This window comes from Poeciliopsis prolifica, unplaced genomic scaffold (assembly GCF_027474105.1).
Source record: "Poeciliopsis prolifica strain line A6 unplaced genomic scaffold, Auburn_PproV2 SCAFFOLD128, whole genome shotgun sequence".
NCBI lineage: Eukaryota > Metazoa > Chordata > Actinopteri > Cyprinodontiformes > Poeciliidae > Poeciliopsis > Poeciliopsis prolifica.
This window is the reverse complement of record NW_026562503.1, coordinates 93,684-106,930: the sequence shown is the minus strand read 5'-3', so window position 1 is coordinate 106,930 and position 13,247 is coordinate 93,684. Positions and strand designations below refer to the sequence as shown.

Sequence of the window (13,247 nt, the reverse complement as noted above, 5' to 3'; positions counted from 1 at the left end):
AGTCAGCTATATATAGCTATATATATATATATATATAGCTGACTGGAGCTATCCAGTCAGCTATATATATATATATTAATATATATAGCTGACTGGATAGCTCAATACATATATACATATATATATATATATATATGTATATATATATACATATATATATATATATATATATATATATATAGCTGACTGGAGCTATCCAGTCAGCTATATATATATATATATAGCTGACTGGAGCTATCCAGTCAGCTATATATATATATATATATATATAGCTGACTGGATAGCTCAATACATAAGGCATCAGTATATCACCCGAGAGGCAGGGTTCGAACCCAGTCTGGGTCCTTAGGCAAGACCCTTCAAGCTACTGCCTACCTCATACCATGAGAGATACTAAGTTGCGTAACATGCCGGCTCAGACGTCGCCCGGCCAAACAAGGTCTGCGTCAGGTGTTGGGGAACCAGAGCACCTTGATGACAAATGGGCTACTGGAACAAGACGGAAATGGGCGAGAGATGAAAATGTGGATCTGTTGGAATGCTACTACTCAAGTAACCCTAGTGGGAGAGGTTACATGCAAAGACTGGGGAAGGAATGGTTACTTCGACATCCCCAGTCAACACTAAGCGCTAAACAACTAGTAGCTCAGTGTTCCAACATCCGCAAACGGCAACTGCTATCACAACTTGAGATTGACGAGATACAACACAAATGCTACGGCAAAAGGGAGGAACCCGGATGTCAGGACTGTGGGGACTTAACTACAAGTCCCCACCCAGTGAGGGGATACACGGCCCCAATGAGCGAAACAGAGCTGAACGAGACAGCTGCTGACCTGAGAGAGAGAATCATGACCCGAATGACAACCAGGCCTCCCCGGCGCCAATTACAACGGCTGAGTGAAGTACCATCTGAAAGTCTCATTGAGAATGTGAATGCAGCATTGAGAACGATCCCTACCAACACATAACAGAAACCAATGAGCTGATCTACAACTCAGCATCAGTGATCCTTGAGATACTTGGCTATAAGAGCAACCATGAGACCCAATACCCACCATGGAAAAGACGGTTAGAGGCTAAAATCAAGGTAACAAGGAGGGAAGTGAGCCAACGTCAGAGCTCCACAAGGGTGCAATGAAAAGACCAGTACCCAGAAAGTACAGGCAGATGCCCATACCTGAAGCACTCGAGACTGCCAAACAGAGGCTCCAAGCCTTGTCCAGCCGCCTAAAGAGATACACAAGGAGAATGAATCCAGAAGGATTAACCGGCTCTTCTCCACTCAACCAGCTAAGGTGTACTCTCAATGGCAGGGTAACAATAACAACAGAGCAGACCCACCAAGGCTGGAGACGGAACAATACTGGAAAGGCATATGGGAAAGGGAGGCGTCCCACAACAGCAATGCACAGTGGCTGATCTCTCTACGAGAGGACCACAGCAACCTCCCTGAGCAAGCCCCGGTAACCATCACTGTGACAGATGTCCAAGAAAGAGTCTCAGGTATGAAACTGGACAGCACCAGGCCTGACATGATCCATGCCTACTGGCTAAAGAAACTCACTGCTCTCCATGAGCGAATGGCAGCCCAAATGAACCAGCTGCTACAAAGTGGGACTCACCCTGAATGGTTAACTGAAGGGCGGACAATCCTAATCCAGAAGGATCCATCAAAGGGTCCAGTCCCACCCAATTACCGACCAATAACCTGCCTCTCCACAACCTGGAAGCTCATGTCAGGCATCATAGCGGCCAAGATAAGCAAACACATGGATAAACACATGAGCACGGCACAGAAGGGTATCGGTGTAAATAGCAGAGGAGCCAAACACCAACTCCTCGTAGACCGCACAGTTGCCCGAGACTGCAAAACCCGACACACCAACCTGTGCATGGCTTGGATTGATTACAAGAAAGCCTATGACTCAATGCCGCATACTTGGATCATTGAATGCTTAGAGATGTATAACATCAACAGGACTCTGAGAGCCTTCATTGCAAACTCGATGAGGCTGTGGAAAACCACCCGTGAAGCCAACTGCAAACCACTTGCACAAGTGTCCATCAAATGTGGCATATACCAAGGAGATGCTCTGTCCCCTCTACTGTTCTGCATAGGCCTGAACCCCTCAGCCAAGTTATCAACAAGACTGGCTACGGATACAGACTCAAAAATGGGGCCAATATCAGTCACCTACTCTACATGGATGACATCAAGCTGTACGCCAAGAGTGAGCGAGACATCGACTCACTGATCCACACCACCAGGATCTACAGCACTGACATTGGGATGTCATTCGGACTAGAGAAATGTGGTCGGCTGGTCACAAAGAGGGGGAAGGTCATCCACACAGAAGGGGTCTCACTCCCAGAAGGAACAATAGCAGACATAGAGGACAGTTACAAGTACCTAGGTATACCACAAGCAAATGGCAACCTCGATGAGGTCACAAGGAAAGGAGCCACAGCTAAATACCTCCAACGAATAAGGCAAGTCCTGAGAAGCCAGCTCAATGGCAAGAACAAAATCTGTGCGATAAACAGCTATGCCTTGCCAGTAATCAGATACCCTGCTGGAATAATTAGCTGGCCAAAGGAGGAGATAAAAGCCACAGATATTAAGACCAGAAAGCTACTAACAATGCATGGAGGGTTCCATCCCAAATCCAGCACCCTGAGACTGTACACGAGCCGCAAGGACGGATGCAGAGGACTAGTGAGTGTGAGAACCACTGTCCAGGACGAAACAACTAAGATCCAAAATACATCAGGGACAAAGCCTCAACAGACAATGTGCCAGTGAATGTCTCAGACAACAGGGAACGGAGGTTGAGGTGCCAGAGATACCATCATGGGAGGACAAGCCCCTACATGGGATGTACCACCAGCAAATAACCCAAGTGGCTGATATCAGTAAATCCTACCAATGGCTGGAAAAAGCTGGACTCAAGGACAGCACAGAGGCCCTCATCCTGGCCGCCCAGGAACAGGCCCTGAACACCAGAGCAATAGAGGCCCAGATCTACCACACCAGACAAGACCCAAGGTGTAGGTTGTGCAAGGAGGCCCCTGAGACAGTCCAGCACATCATAGAAGGGTGCAAGATACTGGCAGGGAAAGCGTACATGGAGCGACATAACCAAGTGGCAGGCATAGTGTACAGAAACATCTGTGCAGAATATGGACTGGAAACCCCGAGATCAAAGTGGGAAACACCCCAAAGGTGGTGGAGAACGCCAGAGCTAAGATCCTGTGGGACTTCCAGATCCAGACAGACAAAATGGTAATGGCGAACCAATCAGACATTGTCGTAGTGGATAAACATCAGAGGAAAGCCGTTGTGGTAGATGTAGCAATACCAAGTGATTGCAACATCAGGAAAAAGGCACGAGAAACTAGAGAAATACCAGGGCCTCAGGGAGGAACTGGAGAGGGCCTGGAAGGTGAAGACCACAGTGGTGCCTGTGGTCATCGGGGCCTCGGGGCAGTAACCCCCAAACTGGAGCAGTGGCTACAACAGATCCCAGGAACAACATCAGACATCTCAGTCCAGAAATGTGCAGTCCTTGGCACAGCCAAGATACTGCGCAGAACCCTCAAGCTCCCAGGCCTCTGGTAGAGGACCCGAGCTCAGAGGTTAAGAACCACCCGCGGTGGGTGAGAAGGGAATTTTATATAGCTGAACGAGACAGCTGCTGACCTGAGAGAGAGAATCATGACCCGAATGACAACCAGGCCTCCTCGGCGCCAATTACAACGGCTGAGTGAAAGCCTCATTGAAAATGTGAATGCAGCATTGAGAACGATCCCTACCAACACCATAACAGACACCAATGAGCTGATCTACAACTCAGCATCAGTGATCCTTGAGACGCTTGGCTATAAGAGCAAGCATGAGACCCAATACCCACCATGGAAAAGACGGTTAGAGGCTAAAATCAAGATAACAAGGAGGGAAGTGAGCCAACTGTCAGAGCTCCACAAGGTTGCAATGAAAAGACCAGTACCCAGAAAGTAAGGCAGATGCCCATACCTGAAGCAGTTGAAACTGCTAAACAGAGGCTCCAAGCCTTGGCCAGCCGCCTAAAGAGATACACAAGGGAGAATGAATCCAGAAGGATTAACCAGCTCTTCTCCACTCAACCAGCTAAGGTGTACTCTCAATGGCAGGGTAATAACAGAGCAGACCCACCAAGGCTGGAGACTGAACAATACTGGAAAGGCATATGGGAAATGGAGGCGTCCCACAACAGCAATGCACAGTGGCTGATCTCTCTACGAGAGGACACAGCAACCTCCCTGAGCAAGCCCCGGTAACCATCACTGTGACAGATGTTCAAGAAAGAGTCTCAGGTATGAAAAACTGGACAGCACCAGGGCCTGACATGATCCATGCCTACTGGCTAAAGAAACTCACTGCTCTCCATGAGCGACTGGCAGCCCAAATGAACCAGCTGCTACAAAGTGGGACTCACCCTGAATGGTTAACTGAAGGGCGGACAATCCTAATCCAGAAGGATCCAACAAAGGGTCCAGTCCCACCCAAACTACCGACCAATAACCTGCCTCTCCACAACCTGGAAGCTCATGTCAGGCATCATAGCGGCCAAGATAAGCAAACACATGGATAAACACATGAGCACGGCACAGAAGGGTATCGGTGTAAATACCAGAGAAGCCAAACACCAACTCCTCGTAGACCACACAGTTGCCCGAGACTGCAAAACCCTACACACCAACCTGTGCATGGCTTGGATTGATTACAAGAAAGCCTATGACTCAATGCCGCATACTTGGATCATTGAATGCCTAGAGATGTATAACATCAACAGGATTCTGAGAGCCTTCATTGCAAACTCGATGAGGCTGTGGAAAACCACCCTTGAAGCCAACTGCAAACCACTTGCACAAGTGTCCATCAAATGTGGCATATACCAAGGAGATGCTCTGTCCCCGCTACTGTTCTGCATAGGCCTGAACCCCCTCAGCCAAATCATCAACAAGACTGGATACGGATATCGACTCAAAAATGGGGCCAACATCAGTCACCTCCTCTACATGGATGACATCAAGCTGTACGCCAAGTGTGAGCGAGACATCGACTCACTGATCCACACCACCAGGATCTACAGCACGGACATTGGGATGTCATTCGGACTAGAGAAGTGTGGTCGGCTGATCACAAAGAGGGGAAGGTGATCCGCACAGAAGGAGTCTCACTCCCACAAGGAACAATAGCAGACATAGAGGACAGTTACAAGTACCTAGGTATACCACAAGCAAATGGCAACCTCGATGAGGTCACAAGGAAAGGAGCCACAGCTAAATACCTCCAACGAATAAGGCAAGTCCTGAGAAGCCAGCTCAATGGCAAGAACAAAATCCGTGCGATAAACAGCTATACCCTGCCAGTAATCAGATACCCTGCTGGAATAATTAGCTGGCCAAAGGAGGAGATAAAAGCCACAGATATTAAGACCAGAAAGCTACTAACCATGCATGGAGGGTTCCATCCCAAATCCAGCACCTGAGACTGTACACGAGCCGCAAGGAAGGAGGCAGAGGACTAGTGAGTGTGAAAAACCACTGTCCAGGACGAAACAACTAAGATCCATAAATACATCAGGGACAAAGCCTCAACAGACAATGTGCTCAGTGAATGTCTCAGACAACAGGGAACGGAGGTTGAGGTGCCAGAGATACCATCATGGGAAGACAAGCCCCTACATGGGATGTACCACCAGCAAATAACCCAAGTGGCTGATATCAGTAAATCCTACCAATGGCTGGAAAAAGCTGGACTCAAGGACAGCACAGAGGCCCTCATCCTGGCCGCCCAGGAACAGGCCCTAAACACCAGAGCAATAGAGGCCCAGATCTACCACACCAGACAAGACCCAAGGTGTAGGTTGTGCAAGGAGGCCCCTGAGACAGTCCAGCACATCACAGCAGGGTGCAAGATACTGGCAGGGAAAGCGTACATGGAGCGACATAACCAAGTGGCAGGCATAGTGTACAGAAACATCTGTGCAGAATATGGACTGGAAACCCCGAGATCAAAGTGGAAACACCCCCAAAGGTGGTGGAGAACGCCAGAGCTAAGATCCTGTGGGACTTCCAGATCCAGACAGACAGAATGGTAATGGCGAACCAACCAGACATTGTCGTAGTGGATAAACATCAGAGGAAAGCCGTTGTGGTAGATGTAGCAATACCAAGGGATTGCAACATCGGGAAAAAGGAGAAACTGGAGAAATACCAGGGCCTCAGGGAAGAACTGGAGAGGGCCCGGAAGGTGAAGACCACAGTGGTGCCTGTGGTCATCGGGGCCTCGGGGCAGTAACCCCCAAACTGGAGCAGTGGCTACAACAGATCCCAGGAACAACATCAGACATCTCAGTCCAGAAATGTGCAGCAGTCCTTGGCACAGCCAAGATACTGCAGGACCCTCAAGCTCCCAGGCCTCTGGTAGAGGATATATAGATCTATATATATAGATCTATATCTATATATCCTCTGGTAGAGGACCCAAGCTCAGAGGATATATAGATCTATATATATAGATCTATATCTATATAACCTCTGGTAGAGTCCCAAGCTCAGAGGATAAGAACCACCCACTGTGGGTGAGAAGGACATTTATTTTATGTTATATATATATATATATATATACAACCATACAACCACAGGTGGTCTGACATCCTGTCTTGATGATGTCATCAACTCTGGTAAACACCTGAGAGGTTAAAGGTCACAGAGTGACAGAGGCTCAGAGGAGGAAGGAGCCAGTCATCATCATCAGTAGATCTACTGGTTCTGACTGGTAATCATGGTTCTGATCGCCGCCAGAACCCGCTCCCAATACTGGCCCACCCGGTCGGGTCGCCTACCTTCACCAGAACCGGAACCGTCTGCTGTTGGTCCTCCAGACAGAAGAAGAAGAAGCAGCTTCCTGAAACCTCCAACAGGGGGTGCACTGAGCCCACCTGACCCCACACTGACACCTGCTGACCTTTGACCCTGAGACAGAGAGGGACAGAGGTAGAGAGGCTGGTTAGAACCAGAACCAGCAGAACCGATTCAGAAACCTCCATCAGGTGATGAAGCTGATGATGAAGAGGACAGAGTGATAACACTTGATGCTGCTGGACCAGGAGAGGAAATATTCAGGGTTCTGATCAGTTATTGATCTGCTCTATAACAACCTGATTGATCGATGTGATCACTGATAACCAATAACCTGATATTTCACTCAATAATCAGAGGATGAAGGAATAAAACTGTTCAGCATCATCATCAATGTGAATCAGACATTAATATTCAAATCATTATTTAATATCAGATAATAATACCTGAAACCTCCAGCAGGTGGCAGCCTGTGGATAAATGGATCAGCAGGTGAATCACTGATCAGGTGTGATGATCAATAAACAAGCGGTGATGCAGAAATTAATGTTGATTCTTCTAAACACTGAAAACATTGAAATTTATTTAAATCTGTAATTAAATATCATAATTTAAATATCTATGGTCACTTTGGTGAGTTTTAGTCATCAATCAAGATCAATAAAGTGGATGTTGCTTTAAATTATTATTTTCTCTTTGATCTTGTGGAATCAGATCAATTAGCTGAGGTTATTAATAAATCATTAATTTTGAATTTATTCATATTTAATGTGACGTAAACATAATTTAATAAAAATTGTTTCTATTATGTTTTCCAACAACCATCAGATAAAGTTCATTAATCAATTATTATTATTTATGAATTTTATTAGTGGATTTATTTTTATTTTACATTTTGTTATTTTTATCTGGTTCTGGTCCAATGGGCTCTTTGCACCTGCTGCGCTGACGTCACAACTGCATGCCCAGTTTATTCCGCTTTCAGTAACTATGACTGAAACAATGAAATAGTTTCCTCATGATGACCAACTGCTTTGACTCTTTCCAATGTGGTTTTCGTGCTCACCACAGCACAGAGACTGGCCTATTCAAAGTATTCAATGACATTCATATAAATACAGACTGTGGGAGAACCACAGTGCTGGTTCTGTTGGACCTCAGTGCAGCTTTTGACATATTACTGAATGGACTGGAGAGTTGGGTTGGACTCTCTGGTTCGGTGCTCGACTGGTTTGAATCTTACATAAAGAACAGGGATTTCTTTGTTTCAATTGGAAATTTCTCATCAAAGAGGTCAAAGGTCACATGTGGGGTATCCCAAGGTTCAGTCCTAGAACTCGTCTTATTCAATATTTATATTCTCCCACTAGCTCAGGTCATAAACAGGAAATAATATTAGCTACCATAACTATGCAGATGACACACAGCTCTACATTACGATGTCATCAGGTGACCTTTGACCCCATCCAATCACTGAATAAATGTTTAGAACAGATAAATGTGTGGATGTGCCAAAACTTTCTCCAGCTGAACAAAAACAAAACTGAAGTCATTATTTTTGGACCTAAAGAGGAATGATCTAGAGCTATAGATCTAGAGCTATAGAGCTAGAGTTATAGATCTAGAGCTATAGATCTAGAGCTATAGATCTAGAGCTATAGATCTAGAGCTATAGATCTAGAGTTATAGATCTAGAGTCAATGCACAGCTTCAGTTATTACAACTAAAAACTAGCGATCAGCCTGAAACCTGGGAGTAGTGATGGACTCGGACTTGAACCTCCAGAGCCACATAAAGACAGTTACAAAATTAGCCTTCTATCACCTGAAGAATATCTCCAGGATTAGAGGACTAATGTCTCAGCCAGATCTAGAGAAACTCATCCATGTGTTTATCTTTAGTCTCATTGATTATTGTAACAGCGTCTTCACAGGCCTGTCCAACAAATCAATCAAACAGCTGCAGCTGATCCAGAAGCTGCTGCTCCTGTTCTCACTAAAACCAGGAAGATAGAGACATAACAGCAGTTTTAAAGTCCCTCCACTGGCTCCCTGTAGCTCAAAGAATAGATTTTAAAATACTGTTGTTAGTTTATAAATCACTGAACGGTTTAGCACCACAATACATCAAAGATCTGCTGTTGTTGTATCAACCTTCCAGACTCTCAGGTTCTGGTTCTGGTTCTGCTCTGCATCCCCAGAACCAGAACCAAGAGAGGAGAAGCAGCTTTCAGCATCTATGCACCAAACATCTGGAACAAACTTCCAGAAAACTGTAAAACAGCAGAAACCCTGACTTCATTTAAATCTCAACTAAAACCCAGCTGATTAGAGTTTTATTTTAAATGTAATACGTATGGATTTGTATTTGTGGATATGTATGTGATTTTTTATGTTTTCTTTTTTTTTCCTGTTGTGGGCAACGGGGCCCGGCGAATACCCGTGGTTAAACGGACGGCGGAGTCCGGCGGTAACAGGCGCTTAAATTCCGTGACAAAAAAAAAAAGAAAAAAAAAAACACGTGGTATTTTATTCTATGTTGCATGACTTTGTGTTTATGATGTAAAGCACTTTGAAATGCCTTGTAGCTGAAATGTGCTATACAAATAAAATTTGATTGATTGAGTAAGACAAAGTCCTACTTAAGACACAAATAAAACAATACTATGGACTTTGTTTAAGTTTTCATGGATTTCCAAGCGATCCTCAATTAAGACGGCTTGTAAATATTCGTTGCTACCAGTTAAAGCTACCAGTTGAAGCTAACGCCGCACAACACAGTTTGCAGCCTTCACTTCACTCCGGATCAGCTTCTTCAGCCTAAAGACGAAGGTAAAGGAGCCGTCCTGTGTTATTTACATTTAATCGCTTCTGTATTCACCCTGAAAGAGCGAGTGTTTGGGAACGAGAGAGCAAAGCTGGACAGCCGAGCCACTGATCCGCATAACACCGCTATAAACACCGTCCTAATGAGCCCTTCACAACAAGCATGCAAAAGTAATAAAACGAAATAACAGAAACCTTAAGCAACACGGCCATATTTTTCTAAAAGTAATAACTCTGAACCTGAACAGTCAGTGTAACCTGGTTAAATTTATCTGTTGTTATAATTACTCAAAATGTTTTTCTTTGGTTATTTGTATGGGTTCCTACCTGACTGAAAATCTCGTTATTGTTTTAACTGTGTTACTTTAAGAGTGGAAGCCCCTCCCCTTTTGTTCTTCTTCTGTGGTATCGTCTTTAAAATGTTTGCGTCCCTTAGACCCTCCCCTTTGTCATGTTGTCCTGTGGGAGAGGTGTGTACTATTTATTTTGTATCTAAATACATCCAGTTTATTTATAGATTTATTAAGTTAATTTCTGTTATGTACTTTTGTTTATGGAGGGCTTGGAGCGGGCAGCCGGTAACACGGTTATTTCTATTTGTTATTCTTGTCAGAATAAACCCTTTTAAAGGTGAACCACGGCCTGGTCATTTAAAAACAGCACAACGCAGATCGGATCCGGTTACATCAGCTGAACTAGAACTCAGATACCAGAACTGCTCTACTGTTACTGGGCTCGTTGTGCTTCGTCAAGATTCAAGCAAAAAGTCTGAACTGTAATCTGTCCCCCCCCTGCAGCGTTTATTATAGTTAACAATAAACACGTAATATGATTGACAATAAGGCACAAACATTGTCCGTTACAATGGCTGAGAAATGTTTAGATAATTAAATAGCAGATTTTTACAAGAATAATGTCGAGAATAATGCCTGCTAGCACAAGCTAAAGCTAACGTTAGCCACAATGAGCTAAAGCTAATGTTAGCCACAAAGTTTAAAGAAAGTAAAATTCACCTTAGTATCTGTGAATGTATAACGAGGCGAACATCTTAAAACTTTTCTCCGACTTACTTGTTGGGGCTTCAGATAGATGTACATTATTAATTATTACCTTGGAAAAGCTCTGCAGATACCCGGTAAAGTAAACTACCGTTTTCAATAGATCAGAAACATTTGAGCCGTTTTTCCTGAACGCGAAAGCTGAGGTGCAAAGAGCCCATTAATGACCCACCTGGTCCTCAGAACACCTGCAGCCTCTCTGACGCTCAGCACTCTGTCAGGCCCCGCCCCTCCCGGTCCAGCAGCCAATCCCAGCTCAGCATTGGGTCCCAGCAGGTCAGGAGAGCCAATCAGCTCCAGGTGTCCTCTGTCTTGGTCCCGCCCGAGGCATCATGGGGGATGTGGTTCCAGTGAGGCAGGAAGACGAGACGGTTCATCCACTGGGGGGACGGAGAGGTCAGCTGGAGAGACAAAGGTCAGAGGTCAAACAGAAACACAGAGGTCATTTAGAGGTCAGAGAAATGAGGCAGAGTGGAGTCCATCAGGGTCAGAGGTCAACTGAAGGAACCAGAACCTCTGACCATCAGTCAGTTGAAGGTTCTGCTGGTTCTGATGAAGAGGTTCTGGACCAGAATGTGAGATTATTCAGAGATTAAACAGAACCAGATGATAATCCAGATGATAGAACATCACCATATAAAATAATCTGATTTAATCTGTTTTAGTTCAGGTTTATTTGTTAGAGAAAATTATAATAATCTAAAATGATGTTTTACTAAAGGAACCAGCAGCTGCAGCCTCTGCTACAGGATTAAGATTAAAGTTATTAATAAAGTTTCATAACAACATTAAAACCTTTTGTTACAGAGTTTATCCCAGTATCAGCCTGGAGAGCAGCTACTGGTCTGACTGGGAGGAACCAGCAGCTCCTCCCAGTGAGGCAGCAGCTCCATTACAGCTGGTGTCAGCATGCTATGTTAGCATGCTAACAAAGGGTTCAGGATCCAACAAACAGTAAGACATAGTAACTTTGAAAAAGTAACTTAGTTACTGATTACTTGATGAGGAAAGTAACTAAGTTACATTCAGGGTTTACTGGATCCTGGGTTTGTTTATGTAGAAATTAATTCCCATTTTTAAATCATCCAGACTGCAGGCGTCTTCACTGCAGAGCCTGCAGTGAATTGAGATAAACCTCAGTTTGTAGATTTTATAGTCGATGCATTGAGAACAGGGATCAATCACTGCTGGCGCCTCGGCTTCATCTCTGCAGTTTACATCTAATAGTCGAGCAGGACTCTGGCTTAACTTTATTACTTCTATTCTGTTTTATTTTGCATCATATCAGATGCTTTGTCCACTTACTGATGCAGAGTTGATGTCTGGATATCAGGAAATGAAGCTCAGGCAAACAAAACAGGATGAGTTTGCGGTTTCTCACCCGCCGCTGGCTTGTTCCACAGAGAGCGATGTGCACGGTCAACCTTCAGTGGATGTGGGAAACTCTGTTTGCCCAGTAGTTCAGGGATGAGCTTAGTGACAAACTCAGTTGGTCTCCCTTCTACTGAGTTTTCTTTTGTGCCAACAATTTTGAAGTTTAGTCTTCGGGAGCAAGCTAAGGTTCTGGACTTGGAGGCTCGTTCTCCAAGTCCAGAACCTTATCTTGCTGCTGGGTTATGAGCTTTGTGAGCTCTGCACATTTCATTTCCGGTTCCCCCAGGCGCTCCTCGTGTGCGCTGATTGCTAATTCTTGGCCAACCATGCGGTTCTGCAAGTCGGTCTGTGTAGCTAGGACAGATTGGAACTTAGCTTCAAGGACGTCAAAGTGCTCATCTAATTTCTCAAGAATTGACGCTGACATACTCTTACAAATTTCTGGACACATTTTTAGCATCTGAGTTTTATCACCCGACGCACAGTCCCTGGGTTCGCTCACGGTTTCGCTGGCAATGCTACTGCTAACATTAGCCTCGTTAGCATGAGCACCTCCAATGTATCTTGTTTTTCCTGGAATTTGTGGCTTTCTTTGAAGGCGACATGACGCCCGGTGACTAGTCAGGGCTGCAGTATCAACAATGCCAACTCCTAGGTGCGTTAATCGTGGTATTTAGGAATTTATTAAAAGTTGTGGTGGAGAGCGCAAACAAACACATCTATACCTTACAGCTGCGCACTAGCGCCCCTGAAGGTGTTTTTAACCAGAACTCACCATAGGCTGCCGCTGCTACTCCAGCTGTGGTTTCAGACCCAGTTTCTTGCCAAGCGGCCATTACTTCAACTGCCGCTTCTGTTTTTGCTGCTCTTATCGAGCTTCCAGAGTTCTGGCAGCACCATCCAGAACCATGGTTCCACCATCCAGAACCACGGTTCCACCATGTGGAAGCCCAGTTGGATCTCCATGGGATAACCACAGATGAGACCAAGTACTTCCATGTTGTTGCGTTGGACTCTGTTTCCACCAGCCGTCTGATGGTTCTGCTGAGGCGTTAACAAATACAACTCAAGGAGAATCTGC

The 13,247-nt window shown here is 45.1% G+C and overlaps 1 protein-coding gene across 1 annotated transcript in view; it reads right to left on the bottom strand.

The window, feature by feature from the left end:
• Nucleotides 1–13,247, bottom strand: part of LOC129355256 (CST complex subunit CTC1-like) — a 78,088-nt gene that overhangs the window by 43,633 nt on the left and 21,208 nt on the right. The window contains 3 exon segments of the mRNA XM_055024779.1: nucleotides 6,894–7,023; nucleotides 10,965–11,118; nucleotides 11,121–11,193. Of these exon segments, the coding sequence (XP_054880754.1) occupies nucleotides 6,894–7,023; nucleotides 10,965–11,118; nucleotides 11,121–11,193 (357 nt within the window).